General features: G+C 42.0%; 2 protein-coding genes across 6 annotated transcripts in view; both read left to right on the forward strand.

Moving 5' to 3' along the window:
* Window positions 1-7,783, forward strand: part of LOC118419533 (FERM and PDZ domain-containing protein 4-like) — a 66,296-nt gene extending 58,513 nt beyond the window's left edge. For 2 of the 5 annotated variants that reach the window (XM_035825952.1, XM_035825953.1), the window contains exons 15-21: window positions 389-524; window positions 1,410-1,445; window positions 3,004-3,239; window positions 3,873-4,778; window positions 5,302-5,486; window positions 6,144-6,277; window positions 6,683-7,783. In XM_035825952.1, the coding sequence (XP_035681845.1) occupies window positions 389-524; window positions 1,410-1,445; window positions 3,004-3,239; window positions 3,873-4,778; window positions 5,302-5,486; window positions 6,144-6,277; window positions 6,683-7,746 (2,697 nt within the window). In that variant the 3' untranslated portion in view covers window positions 7,747-7,783. The remainder of the gene's footprint in view (window positions 1-388; window positions 525-1,409; window positions 1,446-3,003; window positions 3,240-3,872; window positions 4,779-5,301; window positions 5,487-6,143; window positions 6,278-6,682) is intronic. The other 3 variants (XM_035825955.1, XM_035825954.1, XM_035825956.1) reach the window with 3 other exon arrangements.
* On the forward strand, window positions 7,706-11,313 carry LOC118419542 (histone acetyltransferase KAT6A-like). The gene has a single exon (XM_035825974.1). It carries the CDS (start codon window positions 7,743-7,745, stop codon window positions 9,927-9,929), a length of 2,187 nt encoding a protein of 728 aa, XP_035681867.1. The 5' UTR covers window positions 7,706-7,742; the 3' UTR covers window positions 9,930-11,313.
* Window positions 11,314-16,868: the final 5,555 nt, after the last annotated feature.

Raw genomic sequence — 16,868 nt, forward strand, 5'->3', positions numbered from 1 at the left:
TTTCTGTTAGATCAGATCCATGCAGGGTGACAGTTTCACCAAAGCCCATTTGGGGTACAACCCACTGTGGATCTAACCTCATTTCTCTGTGTCTCATGATACTCAAGTTTGATCTGATGTACGGCACTGCCACATTTATTCCAGCCCATTAGACGACTTTCCTGTCAGAGAATTTTCAAGCAGGCTGTGACAGAATCACACGCAGACTAGTAGGACCTTAGAGGGCTTTTTCGTCGACAAGACAGTTGGATCTTGTACGATTATCCTAAGGACAGCCTAGGGTTGTAATCATCCAATGAATTTGAGTGGGCCTTAAACTTTGATCAAGGGCATCTACATTTGTCTAGATTATGAGATCACTGAATCTCTTTTGATTCTCCACCTGCAGCCAATCAAGCTCCTGATGCAGAGGGACGATGCGTGGGACTTTGCCTGTCTTCTGAATGGGTATTACCAAATGTTTGTCAACCCTGATGCTTCTCTGCTGTCCATGGAACAGACTCTCCCCTTGTCAGGCTTGTCAGGTGAGGCTTCTGTCTGTCATAGCTGGGGCAATCAGTTTTGTTGAATTACGTTTACCTGTACTGTAAATGCATTTAAGTTCGTGGGGATTTACTTTAGCGGGAGCAGGAAAATGGAGTGTTTGCGGTGGTTTTAAGTTCGCGGTAGTGCCATACACTGTAGTCTCATACTATAATGGAAAATGTTTGCGATAGTTTTAAGTTCGCGGTAAGACTGCCTTGCAAAAACCGCGAACATAAAACCACCGTGAACATTTCTGCATTTACAGTATGTTTACCTATATTAGGAAACTCATTTTACGCTAGTTCACCTTTATTCATGGGTAACCTATATCCGTTGTATTAAAAAATGGGATATTTATGGATATTATTAAGTTGATGGACAGTGTTTTCACACTGAAGTATTTTGAAAATGTTGAAACCACTGTCCATCAACTTGATATCCCTAATTACCCTATTTTTTTTATACAATGGATATAGGTTAACCTGCCGATAAAGGTGAACTAGCATTACACAAATTCTAACACCAGAAATTCATAATGCATGACCATTCAAATTTTCTCTTACGATATAATATTTTTTATGAGCTTTGAATTTTGTTATGGGAATGTCATATTCACCTCAATATGCTCACCTCATACATATCTTTGCAAATTTCTACTTTATCACATAATTCACATTATTTTATAAGCATTTAGTATGCATGTAATATCTCAATATATTTTGGTGATGCTACCTCATCTACTACCTTTATTTCCTACTAGACTCTAATCTTTCCAGAACTTAACTTTTCTCAGCAATGGTGCCCTGCTAAAGATCTGTTTTGCTTTCCTTTACTGGTTGCTATTTCCCACTTCTGTCTGTTGCATGCATGCTTGGTTATGCTAGGCAAGGGGTCTGCAGGAAATGCCTTCAGCAAGGAAGGTTGGTATTTTCTACCTTAGGCCTAGGTCACATTTCCAAACCGGGGCCCAGCTAGGCAGCTTTTGGGAGCAAAAAGAATAAATAAATATAAAAGACATCAGAATACACAAAATTTGAAAATAAGATTCATGGCTTGATTTGTGCATATTCTTAGGTAACTTTTCGTTCCTTTAAACATCCCGGCCGGGCCCTGGTTTGGAAGTGTGACTTAAGCCTTAAGGGGGTAGCTCACTGGGCGGCGGTATGTTAGCAACGTCGCTACATTCTGAATAGTATTTGTGACACCCTTGACTTTGTTGTGTGAGTATTATGAAAAATGTACACGTCAAGTAATGCTAAAAAGACAACACGTAAAGCAGAAAAATATTAATTTTTTATCAACAAAATTCGATAAGTGCCCTGTCAAATCACTTGACTGTAGCAATGCTGCCAACATACAGTACTACAGGTTCAGTGAGATACCCCTGTAGGAAAGGTCAGGTGTGTACGCCTGTCACACAGCATGCTTTGGCAGCACTTTGAAGTGTAGAAGAACGTGCTATCAATGACAATTGTTTAAAAGGATCTTATAGGGCATTCACAATGTCTGTCTACTGTAGATTACTCTTTGTTTGAACAGTTCTGCTCAGTCAGAAAAAGTTTTTTTGTTTCTTATTGATGTCAAAGGAAAATGTCAAGTTTGAGTTTGCAGAACTTGTAGACTTTCCTATTGGAGTCTCATTACTCAAAACATACCAGTCATCTAGGACAAGTAGGAATATTGCATTAAAGATTATTAAATTTTGTTCTAAGCAAAACCAACTGTTCCTACCATGAGCAGATGTGACAACCATATAAGACAGCTGTTGTGGATGCCCTTTTTGGTACTTAATAACTACTGTCATTGCGTGTCTTCCTTGTGCGTTATAGTGCTGTAATACTGGTAATGTGCTGTGTGACATGCTTACGTACATGAAGTGTGAAAAGTGTGATGAGCAGTTCTTAAAAAACATTAGGTTGACTTTTCCTACTTTATTTGGTGGTGATCAAATGTTGTACTAAGTAATTTGAAAAGTAGATGGAATATGATTAAGTTTCTTAACTTAGATATGTAGAGAGAACGTTTACTTTACCTTTAAGTATACAGCCAATTGCAAGTATCCATCAACAAAATGATCTATTACTTTTTCTTCTTTTGTTCATAAAGAAAAAGTCTTCTTTTGGGAAACCATCTGCAAAATAAGTGCTTGGCAAACTGACCCCAGAGACAAGCTATGGCTTCATCGATAATGAAGTCACATATATATAGCCATAAATTAAAACAATTATATGCATCACCTGTGTGTGATAGTGGACCTGATATGCTGAAAATTTAGCCTTGGAAGTAGGCCCTGCTACGGGCAAGCTGATCTTTGGTTAAAGCTACTGTTTTCTGGTGGCTCATCAAGTTGGCAATATCAGGGAAAACTGAAACCATCCTTCTCAAAGTGTCTTACCATTTCCCTTCAGCTCCTCCATACTCAGATCATAACAAAATGACAACAGATGAAACTAATAATTGTATAACATTTCCTTTCAGCTCCTCCATACAGCTCCATCCACCGGGTGAAGGCCTCCCACTGGAGCTACCCCAGCGACGTTCCGGCACAAGTCAGCAAGAAGCAGGGTGAACAAGACGGCTCCGTGCTTCAGGAGGGCGAGCACTGGGTGGACCTGACAGAAGGCCCCACACCGTGTGCCGAGCATGTACAGGACAACAAGACCCAGACTGTCCCGACTACCACCACTTCTGCCAGCGAGAAACCCACGGAAAAGGTACATAATGCCAGTTCACCTTTATCCGCAGCGTAACCGTAGGGTATTCTGGGGTCATTAAATAGATGGAAGGTAGTTTCACAGTGCAATATTTGAAAATGTTGACATTTGAAACCCACCTTGTTGACCTGAAACCTCTAAATACCCAGTTTTTTACAACAACGAATCTAGGTTACTCCACGGATTAAGGTGAACAAGCATTACATACATACATTAAAGGCCACGCCAATTTTATTTGTTGCTTGTCAGATTTGCAAGTCTAGAAAAAAAATAATACATGTTTTGGTCACAAACCTGTAGATATTACCATTCAGAGCCACATACACATAGTATCCGTCTAAAAACAATGCCAATGTCCTGTCCTCAGAGATGGAGCGTATCTTGCAGCGTCAGTGATTCTGTTCCAGATGACTTGTCCTGATACTGCAACTGACCTCTTTACTTCATCACTTACAAAATGTATGACTCCAGTCACCCCAAGTTTGTTAGTCGAGGATTGCCTGGTGGTCCTATTTGCATTGTCTTGACAAGATACAAACGGGTCTTTCATATGTAATAGCAAGATATTATTCAGAGAGTAATACATGTACAGCATCAGGAGCTTAACATGTGTTTTGTGTATTGTAACCATAGGTCGGAGAAAAGCAGCTGCCTGCAGGCATCAAGTGGACAGAAGCTCCGGAGAAGATGATGCCTAGCATGAAAAACGGCAGCAGAGCGACCCTGGATAGCATGAACCACCTCGATGGGTCCGAATCGGTGGAGTCGTCAGAGTCATCCTTCACAAGCGACACAGATTCGCTGGCGGCAGGAGACTCGATGTACCAGAGCTTTCAGGACGACTTGGACATAAGTGTCGGGAGCGTCGCCATCAGAAGGGAACTGGAAAGGCTAGAAGCAGAAGACAGCAGTAGGCCGATGGACAAAGGACACCGGGAAGCGTTGTTCGTGCTTGGCAAGAAGGACTACGCAGAAATAAGGTTTGGGTCGAGCCCTAGTAGGGATCCAAGTCCTCGAAGGGACCCAGACATCATACGAGCGGACTCCTTAGATGGACTTGAGGTGGGCTCGAGTAAAGGCTGGGCAGGCGGTGCGTCACCCTCTACAGTATGTAACACCCTGGATAGATCCAGGAACATTGGCTTCATGTACGATGGGTCCGGCCAGAACCAGTCTTCTTCTCAGCCTGTGTTGAACAATGCAGAGGACAGTCCCATACACAGGCCGCCTCCCAGTAACGCCACCACCAGTAAAGACAACTCAGCAGAGCCCACAGACCCTCCGTCCCACAGGGAGGTAGCCGAGGAGATCATCGATCTCCGCATCCTGCCACCCCCACTCTCCTTGGAAGACGTGGCCTATGAGGAAGAAGAATCAGTGCATTTCACGGCATCTACCCCACCGCCACAGTTCAGGGACTCGGTCAAGAATGTTGCATTTGGTGTAGGGACAGGGGAGGGTTCATCCGGTATGCCTACGGGAGGGAGAGGACCCGCGCTGGGAATGGCAGGGAAGCTGTCCAGAAGTCTGAAGGAGGAGGTTAGTGGTTTCTCCCACTTCTATATTTACTTTTGACGTAATATTTAAACGATTAAACACAATGTAAATTATATAACTACTTGGGGAGATTTCGAGACATACTCTCTTTTTCCATCTGGTAGATCTTGTCTTGGAGTTCTCTTGTCACGTGACTGATGATGTTCATTATGATGTGACAAGACATATTTATAAGAGGGCCTGAGATAGTTATGCCCCTTCTCCCTGTTTAAGGTACTACATTGTCTGCAGATGTGTTTTTTTTAAACATTGGTTGATATTTTGTTACAGTAAACTTAAAGGAAGCAAAAAACTTCAGGTTATGGAAAGACTGTTAACTAAGTAGACATCTAAGATAAAAGAGGGCCATATTCTAAATAAAAAACGTTATTTAGCATAATGGTGTAGCTTGTTTTGCAGCTTGACAACAGTGACTTGCATGTACAGTACCTGTCAGATGTTTAAGGCTTTTGGATGCAACACTCGTGTATTCAGACTCATTTGTAGTTGGCTTGGATTCTTTCAGACCGAATCTGAGTCTTCAGACCTGGACCCGACTTTACAGCTAGAGAACACATCAAGCGCACCACAAGAAGCAGGGGAAGCGCCGGCCGGGGAGGAGTCCCAGTCGGACTCGGAGTCAGACTCCGGGAACGAGACCATCTCATCAGAGACTGTCGACGGTAGCGGGGAACTTTCAGCAATCAATAGGTAATGAGATGACCTCAATCTTAAAGAGATGTTTCTTCTGTGGTGTTGTACTGATACTGTGATGTCATACATGTATGAACATTAATTATATTGGATCAATATGTGTTTTATGAGTGTTTTTTAAATGGATTTTTTAACCTACTCATGTGTACTAGATACATGTAAGTATAATGGTAGGTATGTATCCATGTATGCATGTAGGTGTATGTTTGTGTTTTATGTGTTTGTGTACAGATATAGAAATGTAAAAAAAAAATAAAGGCATTCTCAACTTGAGTTTGTTTACTTGCTAATTGTTAAGTGTCATTGATAAACAAGTTGGCTGAAACGGAAGACTCCAATTTGAAAGGTCTTTGTTTAATCAAAATGATAAGTGATAAGATAAATAAGCTAGAACACCGTGTGTCTGTTTCCAGAAAGTGTTTGATTCATGAATACTTAATGATCCAATGAGACGGCTTAAAGCTGAACATAGTTAGAAATTTAGCATTCACTGGTGTTTTTCTCACATGTTTGCACTGTAATGTTTTAACACTTGTTACCCCACAGCACACAAGCACAGCCGAGACAGAGCATTACAAAAGCCAGGAGGGTCACTCACTGCACAGTACTACTAAAACTTAGACCACTTCATGGTGTGCCTTCTCTTATGACCAGGTACTTCCAGCAAAACATGGCCAGTTACGCCGTGCCAGGGACTGGTATAGCACGTCTGAAGCCAGGCGAATCTAGAGACAACAACAGTCAGCCTGTACTGGAGCCTGCCAGTGAGATGCTTAAAGCTGTGTTAGGTAGCCTGCCTTTGCTCCTCTACTGCTGTGGTATTGGTTCGGTTTGCACTTCCTAACACGCCAGTCTACCTCGCTTTTTTAAGTGAGGACGTGTTGGACTGCGGCCTTCGCCTATCTTTTTACTTGACTAGAACCCTAAGTCTGTTTATGCATAATTATATTATCGTTTTGTTCTTCGTCTGCTCTCTAACTCGCTAGTTAGGTTTATGTTGTTGACCTTCCATCGTGCACTCATAGGTTCTCGTTACTCCTCATTGATTTAATTCTAAGTACCACTAATATGCACACCCACCCCCCGATTAACACACCTCCATACTAGACAAAAACTGGCAGGTAGGGGTATGGACGTCCCACTGTTAGAAGTGGGTTTAGAACCAGGAATGATCCGCTCTGTTTCTCTTGCAGAGGATGAGGAGGCAGAGACTACAGCGGAGGTGAACAGCGATGATGAGTTGCGGCAGCTGATAGAGGCCATGACCGTCCCGCCCCCTCCAGCTGAGGTCCTCCGCCCTGACACTTTAGACACCATGGTTGTACCACCACCCCCATCAGACCATGTTAGTAATATTGACAGTTCTCTTCACAGGGATAGCAAACCGCCCCCTGTCCACGGGCCGTCTCCCAATCCGAGGTTGAAAGCCAAACGACTGCTTCCCCTGAAAACCACACCGACTAAAGAGAAGAAAGAGGTCAAGAGTCCCGGAACAGATAAGGATCAACAAGGCAGTGACAAGGACGATAAACAGTGGGTTACCTTAAAGGCAAGGCAATTTGATGGCCAACAGACCAAACAGCCATTGGAAGAGAAGCCTAAGGTTGAAAAACGTGAGGAAACGTCACAGCAGGCTGTTGTCAAACGTCAAGAGCAGGGAAAAGGAAAAGAACAGGAAAAAGAGAAGCAGCCTGTTGTGAAAGGAAGAGAAACGACTCAAGCCAAACCAGCTGAAATCAAAGCAAAGGAAGACCAAAAGAAGGTAGACTCTAACGTAGAGGCAACAGAAAATAGGCAGACTGCTGAATATTTAACACCTGTCAGTGTTGAGGAGAATACAAAGGAGGAGAACTCATGTGCAATAGAAAACTCTACACCACCGGTTGTTGTGACTTTGAGTGAAGCTAAGAGAGACAATGATGAAGACAAGTATGCTCCTGATGAATCTTCTACCCAATCGGTTGAAAATGTTCCAATGGTACAAAGTGACAGGAAAGAAAAGCCAGAAGGAGAAATAAGAAGAGAAGACGAGAGTAAAGATCAGCCTAAGGCCAGCCAACCCGTCCCTCTGCCAATGTTGTTCACTGCCAGGCCACGTCAGCTCACTGGCAATGTCTCTCGGCCCCTCCCTGTGCTTCCTATGGTACGTTCCATGACCTTCGGGTCAGTAGAGGATGATGACGGCAGTTTTCCGCTTCCCGAGAGACTGGTGGTATCTGCTGGAAACAGTCCCATCAAGAACCCGCCAAGGAAATGAAGCTGTCTCCCTCCTCCAGGTCATCATTGCCACTCGGTAGATCTGCACTGAGACCCATCAGACGAACTCCCAAGGAGGAGACGCCAGTAGTTAGTGCAGCGCCCATTCCCCCCACACTCCCAAAGGAGAAAAAGGTGCAAAAGGAGAGTGCTCACACCACCGCACAAGTCACCAAGGAACCGCTTTCCAAAGATGCAGCTGAAAAATTCAAGAAAGACGAGGAGGTAGACAGACCTACATCTCCAGTTGTGCCAACAGAAGTAATAGACAGTTATACAGTCCCCAAGGTCCCATCACCAATCCCTTTTGCAGAGGAAGATATGAAGGAAGAGGACACTGAAGAACAGATCAATGATGTAGATGATAGTCCTGTTGTGACTCCATCACCTAAAAAGGTGCTGTCTGCACCCCAACCTTGTAAGCCCTCACATCTGCCAGTTATTGCTTCTACCCCTGCAACTAAAAATGTTGAACCTCGTCAGGCAAAGACAGAAAATACTGTAGATGAAGATCAGACACATGTCGGCACTGTTGTGAATGAAGAACCTCCAGTGACCACAGAGGCTAGTAGCAGTGTGGCAACTGAGTTGCCAGCTGTGGAGAAGAACGTTAACAGCAATGTTGTTCCCAGACAGCTAGAAGAATGTAGTAGTGATGCCAATGTTGTGGTCGACCAGCCAGAAGTGAAGACATCACCGCTTACTGAACTTAAGATTGTGGAAGAGGGACAGAGTGATGATGAAGACATTGAGGTGGAGAAGATCAGTTCAGTGGAGGAAAAAAGCATTAACTCAATCATTTCCGGGCCTGCTGAGGAAAAGTGTCACCCTGAGGAAAATAACGAGAAAAACAGGTCTGAGGTACCAACAGAAACAAAACCACCTTTGGACAATTCTGAAACAACCGAGAAAGGAACTTCAGAACCAACTGATCCCAATGTTGCTTCAGTCAGGCAGCTGCGCGCTCGATGGGAGAACCGCTTCTCTGCAAGTTTTGACGCATCGCCAACGAAAGAGGAACAGGAGAATGACGTGCCTGCCAGACCAAAGAGTCAAATTGTCACCTCTTTTCTAAAGGAGTTTGAAGAGACCCTCCAGCCCAAGTGTTTTGCTCCTTCAGATAAAGTCGTCCTTCGTTCTGGTTTGGCAACTCAAAGCCAACCAGTCTTTATTCGGCAACTGAGCCACCCTATCCCCAAACGTGCCATGTACTACCCCAATCCCAACGCATCGACCGATACCTTGAAAAGATGCAGCCATCCCAGTTCTGTATCCGCTGTTTACAACACCTCCCCTTCTGCCGAAGGTCAGACACTCACACTCGATAGACGGATTACAAAACTCCACGGATCCAGCATGTTGAGTACTCAGAATGAGTTAAAGTCGCAATCTCTGGCTGCTGCCACCGGAACTCTCAGATTACCAAAACCCCCCAAGCCTCCAAGAAGTGTGTCCTTGGCGGCCACCAAAGATTCGCCCAATGCAGACCCTTCACACCCTCCCCCTCCCAAACCTAAGCCTAAACCCAAACCTAGACCTCCAGTAAGACACACCCCAATTATGAGGGAATCCTCCAGTAGTAACGAGGCATTGGATACCCCGGAAAGCTCCAACTCCACGAACGCAGCCCAAAATGAGAAGACAAATAACGCCCCTGCTGCGACCCCATCGTACATCGTGACTGCAAGAGCGGCTGTCAACTTTGCCTGCACCTACGCTGTGGCGGACTCCCTGCTGTGCGAAACGCAACGTAACATGCAGAACGTGGGAAACGCAGCCATGCGGGCCGGACAACCCAGCGTGAACGACCAGAAACAGGCAGTGCTAAATGCTCAACGAGAGTTTAGCAATGCCACCCGCCAGCTCGTGGGCATTGCCGTGAGTGTTGACGGACTGAAGGACCTCCCCAGTACCTTCACCGCATGCACCAACCACCTGAAGGAGCTCTGCGAGGTCGCCCAGGCTCTCATGCAGTCCCTGGGTCGCACGGACCAGGCGCGGGCTCTGGGGCAGCGCCTGTGCGACGTCATCTCGTCGTTCCGGGACACGGTGAAGGCAATGGAGGCGGCTGTGGGGAAGCCTGCGGGCGACACCAGCAGGACCCTCCTCAGCAGACAAACCACGACCTTGGCGGCCGTCATGTCTGCTCTGCAGAGGTCACTCAGGTCACTACAAGCCAGATAATAAGGGCAGAACTGGACTCTGTAGAGTGCTCACACTACACATTGTTGAAGACTGAGTTACCAGTAGTTGCTACGGTGTCTGGTTATCATAACCAAGATGTCAACTGCTGTATTCATGTCAAAGATGTGTGTACCATCTCCACGTTCTTATGTATACTTGGTTTGTCATTGCTGCTTTTAAACTTACCTCATACAATGTCTATAGAAGAGCCGATGATGTGAATGCAGAATGATGCAGTGTCATAATACTAACTATATGTTAGCCATTCTATCCTCGGTCTACAGTCAAACCTGTCTATAGTGATTGATCATGTAGTAGACAGGTGTCCACTATAGACTAGATTCACAGTGGCCTGGTAGTCTGTATGATACAGATGTGGCCACTATTATTAGCTAGTACAGATTTAAATGTACATGTACTTTAGCACTCAAGTCACAGACCCCACACAGGTGAGGCATATTAAGAGGTATTTTGTTAATTAAAAGGATTCTCAAGAGTAAAGACTGTAGCACAATATTTAGTATGACTGTTACTTGTAAGTTGCCACTACAGGTCAGTAGTAAGTAGTATACAAAGTAGCTCATGATGTAACATAGGAAGTACGATGAAACAATTCTTAGAGCAAATAAGTAGGGAATACCATAGATTTGCGTATAGCAAACAGTTGTCAGTTTTACCAGTATTTTCATGGCTTAGTTAACTGTTAAGAATAGCAGATTGACCAGTGTTACCTTTGGGGGATGTAGGACTATAATATAAGTTTTGTCCCAAGAAGAAAACCGCTTTGCCAAATTGCTTGATATCCCGTAGTTATTGGACCCCCTCACAACATTTAAGTGCCACCTCTTTATTGTAGCTTTTGAAACGTGAAGTAAATTGTGTAGTAGCCCAGATTTAAGAACATTATAATGACAGCAAGCCACAGAATGAGATTCGAAGGTAGTAATGCAGAGATGGTCAATTGTGCGTTATTGCTATCAAATAGCCATAGGCTGTCATGCGAGTACTGGTAATGTTCATGGTAGTTTTATGTTTGCAGTTTTTGCTTTGACCTATCGCTGTAAGATCATCATAGAATGAACATGATTGTTCAGCCTTGCATGTCATTGCTATGGTTTTTCCTTGCAACTGCAACCTTGAAAGTTAAAACATTGCAAATGTCTCCTTGCCCCTCCCACTGTGAAATTAAGTCCCCATGAAGATTTCTTTAATAGTACACATATCTGCCAGTATTCCCTTTCTACTGGTCAGATTGGTATGAGTTTAATACAGTCTTACCTTGGCTTGAAGAAAACCTTTAGAAAATGGTGCACTGGCAAAAATGGTACAATCTTTATAACAAAACTAAGTACAGTTTTTACTTATTTTGTTGAATCAGGAGATTTTATAAAAATCATATCCAAAGCAAAAATGACAGAGACATGTTTTGGGTACCTTAGTACACTACAGGTGTATGAAGCAAACCTAACATTATTTCAGTTCTCATAGTTACCTTGTTATGAGTTGGCCGATGTGGAGAATATATGAGACGACCACTAAGTATATGTTATGTCTCCTATTGCTATTTCATTATTACTTTGTATTTAAGAGAACTCTGAATTGACTGGACATAATCTCTGAAATTGACTGAAAGGCTTGATAGCACACTTTGTTGCATCTACACGTACAATGTATGCGGGGAGTTGAATGTATAGGAGCAATGATAATGAAACGTCTAATTATCAGTAAAGGCACCACCAATGTAAATAACAGCTGATGAATAATCAAATTTTATTATGAGGAACATTGATATTGTTCTCTATATTGGTTCTCCTAAGACATTCCCTACTTCAAATTTGCTAGTAGCACAATCTATGGCTATTCTACATGTAGCTAGCATACTGGTAATGTTGATTGTAATATAGTGCATGCAATGTGTAATTGCAACATGCATGATATGCAAGAGTTAATTACGAATATGTGCAAAATATATTGTAGAAAGAAATGCCAAACCGGATATCTTTCATGTCCTTTGCAATACTTCGAGTATCTTAGCCAAGACTGTTACTTAGCTGTAAATATAGGCAGTAATATGATTAAGTATCTGAAGTTTCATGTATGTACATTTTTAAGATCTTAAATTTGTATCTTCTATAATTCTATATAAGAAACTGGTAGCTAAGAGAGAAGTGTCATTGAAACCTATGTTAAAAGGGCCAGATTATCCTAATACCATGATTTGTATAAATGTATATGCATGTATTCTGCTTTTATTTATGTCTATTTTGTTGAAATTGATTGATCATAACGTTAAAAGCGTTCTTTCAACAATGAGAAAGGTTTCGCTATGTCATCACCCTCATACGTGTGTGCATCTGTCTGTACATGTCAATCAACTGTTCTTGTTCAACAAACTTTGTAATACTATGTATAAACTATAGACAAAACATAATAATAACATTCACATGGCTTTTAGGACAAAAAAAGCTGACCAATCCCAATCAAGAGAAGCTGGCCAATCATGATAAAGAACAATTGTCCAATCACAATTTAGAATAAAATTGTCCAGTCTCAATAAATAGTAAAGTTAGTGGTCAATAATGTTTCATACTTGAACCCCATTGATGATTTTGCTCCAACAAATTGTAGGATGGGGGTCACATATGCATGATTTGAATCTTGTTTGCCGGTAACAAATTTTCCTGTTGATTGCAATAGCTATATAGTATGAAGTAAAAATATAGACTTTTTTTTACAAAATTGGCTTAGATTTTGCTGTTATAAAGTAATGCAACATGTATCTACCTCAGTCATATCTTAGATAAAAGAAGTGTTTTGATGTTACAGTTCATAAAAGCAAGTCTGCATGGTCATCAAGTGTTAGAGACATTAAATGTAAGAAGTCTTCCAGCAGCCTTCTTCTACCATCCCTAAATTTCACCATCTGATGCCAATGATACAAATTAAAACCTACTTCACAATAAAACTGATAACAGAAACTGGATATGGTGCTTGATGCTTAGACAAGTAAACAAAATGTTGATCATGATCATTGTAAAGACATGTACAGTTAACGGTTGCACCATGTATAGCGAGATGGAAACTTGTTGTGTTAGAAATTCCATCAGCTAGACTTCATCACCTTTTAAAAAGTTTTAAACATTGGTGTAAACCCAATGCTCCATTTTTGTTGCACATATAAGTTCAGTCTTAAATGTGTTGAGTGTCATTTATTATGTAATAATGACATTCTCTATCAATGGCACTAATTATATTGTATTGCATGCACATTTGTACATTGAGGGTAAATTCAGAGTGGGAGAAAAAGAAATTTCATTATCTCTACATATTCATATGTTCCTTATAGATTACAAAAAATGTATATCTAATAAATGAACAATGTAACACAAAATAGAAGTATATAGAGAGAAGAAGCTAGAAGCCAGTAGTGATTTAACTATTGTTGCCATGATACTGTATTACAGTAACTGTAACATTGAGAATGGTAGCTGTCATGATACGCTGCTGTATTTTTGAAAGGAACTCAAGTCCAAGATGACGATACAAGAACATAAATGTTGAAAGCCATTATAAGATGTTATTTTCTGGAGATGAGAATGGTAAATTGTATTAGAGCAAAATAGAATAGGTTGTGAGGATGGTCCACAGTAATGCAGGGTGCATTGAAGTAGATGCTGAAAGAAAGTGAGGCGGTTTAAGTTCTGCAGTTTTTACAAGGCAACTCAATGGAAACATATGACTAAAATGTGGTATGATATGAGAAACGTTATATTGATGCAGGGCGGGAAAGAAGCCAGCTACTTTTGGTATATATTTACTTAGGATAGAGAAAGCTATCCTTGTTTATGTCACATCTACATGTTTAAGATAACCAAAAAAACTCTTCAGAATACAATTAAAATGTGCAATATTAACCCAACTTTCCTGGTAGGTGCCACTACTGAGGGGAAAGGAGGAAAAGAGCAGTAAGATATGGTGGATGTTAAAGGTTATGGATAAACACTGCAGATGTATATTATGTCCAGCTATACCCATGTAATAATGGTGATGTACGAAAGCAAATTAAATGTTGAAGTGAAATGGTGGTGATGGTGGTGTGTCTGTGTCACTGTTAACGTTAGGGTTATACTAATTGTGATTAGGCAGTTGTGATTAGGCAATCTCTGATTTGTACATGGCTAAACGGCATAGGACTAAATATATCAATTAGACTGATACTGATAGAAAGAGGCCATATAAAGCCAGCCCCTTTTCTTCAATACAGAATATGGACTTTCTCCTCGTGTCGGCTTTCGATGCCCATTTTCACCTGGTGCCCTGCGGATGCCATCTGAACTGCAGCAAACCCCACCTGCTGCTGCAACTGTACTAAAGGCTTAATTTAAAATCCACCGGTGAGGCAAACATAATTGTCCAATTCGTATAATCTGAGGCCTGATGTATTTATTTCTTCGCCACACAGTACTATTGTTGTTGCGGTCGTGCACAGAATAATTTCTACTACTTTACAAGGATTTTTTCGCACCATTTTTATACCCGAACAACTCTGGAGTCGCAAATAGATACTGTTCAGTACAAGCGGCAGGACTGGCTAGAAGGGTGCACGGGGTTAGGGGCGTTTCCCGAATAGCGCAGAATGAGCCTTAGGTGTTTGACCCTTGCAGGGCATCTGCCTAACCTTGAAAACATTAAAACATCAACAAACCTTAATCAACAAAACATGCGTCCAAAAACATAAATGAGGACGAAAGTCATAAAGAGACAACGATGCAGTTTGTAAATTTCTAAAGGGACTATCTCATTGAAGCTGTATACGTGATTTGACTGTAAGCTTAACGAATTTCAACGATAAAATTATTACAATTTGTGCGTCTTTTAGTCATATTTCTACGTTTTGCACGATATTCCCATTATAAAGTCAAGGATAACACAAATTCAATTTAGAACTTCATGACGACGCCACCGTACGGCAGTCCAGTGAGATACCCTTAAGGTGCTCGTGATCTGCAAAATTTGAAGCAGCCAGCTATATTTGTCCTTAACGCCTGTAGCACCACCATGTCTGACCAGTTTTACCAGTACGGGATGATTTTGTACTGCTGTACTCTTCTGTCAAACGTTTTGTTGAAAGTTTAAAATCTAAGCCATTGGTACACAATGTCTTTCTCTAGTATCGTTAGTCTTGGACTTATTCTGACCGCTGTTGTTACAACCTGTGGCGGCCAAGGTGGCACATCAACTTCAGGTACTACTAGGACAAAATTATTTTCTCTGTAGCTAGGTCTCAGATTCAATGGGCTATCATAGTCGTCGGTGTTAAGCCCAGAACGCAGAGGTCCTGGGTTCGAATCTTGTCATGCTACCGGTCTTATGCCCTTGGGAAAGGCACTTTACACAACTTTTCTAGCTTCACCCAGGTGTTAAATGAGTACCTGACTTCGGTTGGGGAAGTAAAAGTCAAAGGAAGGAGAGAGATGGGCTCCACCTACCAATACCGTGCCCTAGACACAGTGGATACCAATCTACTGCTAAAACGGCCATAAAAGGGCCATAGGACTACCTTTACCATAGTCGTCGTACGTGGGCACGAAGCCAGCAAACCAATGGCATTCTTGCGGGCAGTCGTCGACGTGTCGTGCGAAATCTAACTGTCTTGTGACAGAAGTAGCTGTGACAGTGGTAGATCCTTGTCGACGCTTGGTTCTGTCTGCCCTGAAAATCTTGCGGCAAAAAATTACTCGCACCACAAATATGATTGTTTACACGTTAATGAGCATTGGCTTCACGCATCTTGGATTTGGCTTATTCAAACCTCTAGCTTTCCCCACCTCCAATTCGGTGTTGTTGTCTCACGTTCATAATGTCGGGCCTAAGTACTGCATTTACCTAGCTCTTAAAATTCTTGATTTGGAACTGAGATACTTGTGATTTTATTAGTACTGGTACTCATATTCTGGGCAGGGCATTAAAGATAAACAAGCCCTCCCTACCATACGGCAGGGGCATTAGTGCCCTTTGAAATGGGTGTAACTATCAAAAGGTTGGCTTCGTGCAGGTGAATTTAACGCTTGAATAACCCGAGTAGCATATTGTTTTCATGCAGAAACAATCTTAGAGTGATTTCGTACAATGTAACTTAAACAAAATACAAATACCCAATTCCAGACACTTCTGAAGATGCCTGCCTAAACGACGATGGTGTCCCATGGAACGATGAAGTCAAACTTACAGGTCAGCTGCCTTTTGTTGCTTTGGATGTTACCCGCGGTCACTTCTTGACAACTTTTGATGAATGAATGGAACAATTAGATATTGTGCGCCTTGCTCTAAGCTTGAATAGTAAGTCAACTGTTAAAGAGTGGTACTTGGGGCAATCTAAATTTATCTATAGTGTATCTCTCTCACCAAGGACACTATATAATGACTTTGCTCTCTCTCTCCCTCCCTCCCTCCCTCTGTGTGCATGTGTTTGTATGTGTGTGTGTGTCTTTGGAAGGTATGGCATTCAGTGCAGTTTGGAAATCTTATGTTATGACCTGTATGTGAGAGTTAAACTTACGTAAGACAGTACACGTTTGCCCTTTGGCAATTTTTGTAGTGCGCCTATCAATGGCTGTGGTTCAGGCCGACTAGTCAGTAAACAAGCCATTGTCACTGTGCTTAGATATACTGTTGATAGCTAATGTCTGAAACTTAATTCTTTTCTCATTGTTAACTTTTTCAAGTTCATGTATATAAGTATATGTCTTCTGCGCGTGCATTGATTTACGCCTGATTTCGAAAAAAAAGAAGAACTTCTGTCCAGATTTGCCTGGTATTTCTAGTTTCTAAATTTCTCTAAATTTACAAGATCCGTCTTTTTTTTTTTTGCTCACCCTATTTTTTTCGCGCGTTCGCATTACATCTGGAGTCGATTAGATTTGAAGATGATGTCATTCG

Source organism: Branchiostoma floridae, chromosome 7 (assembly GCF_000003815.2).
Source record: "Branchiostoma floridae strain S238N-H82 chromosome 7, Bfl_VNyyK, whole genome shotgun sequence".
In the NCBI taxonomy this organism is placed as follows: domain Eukaryota; kingdom Metazoa; phylum Chordata; class Leptocardii; order Amphioxiformes; family Branchiostomatidae; genus Branchiostoma; species Branchiostoma floridae.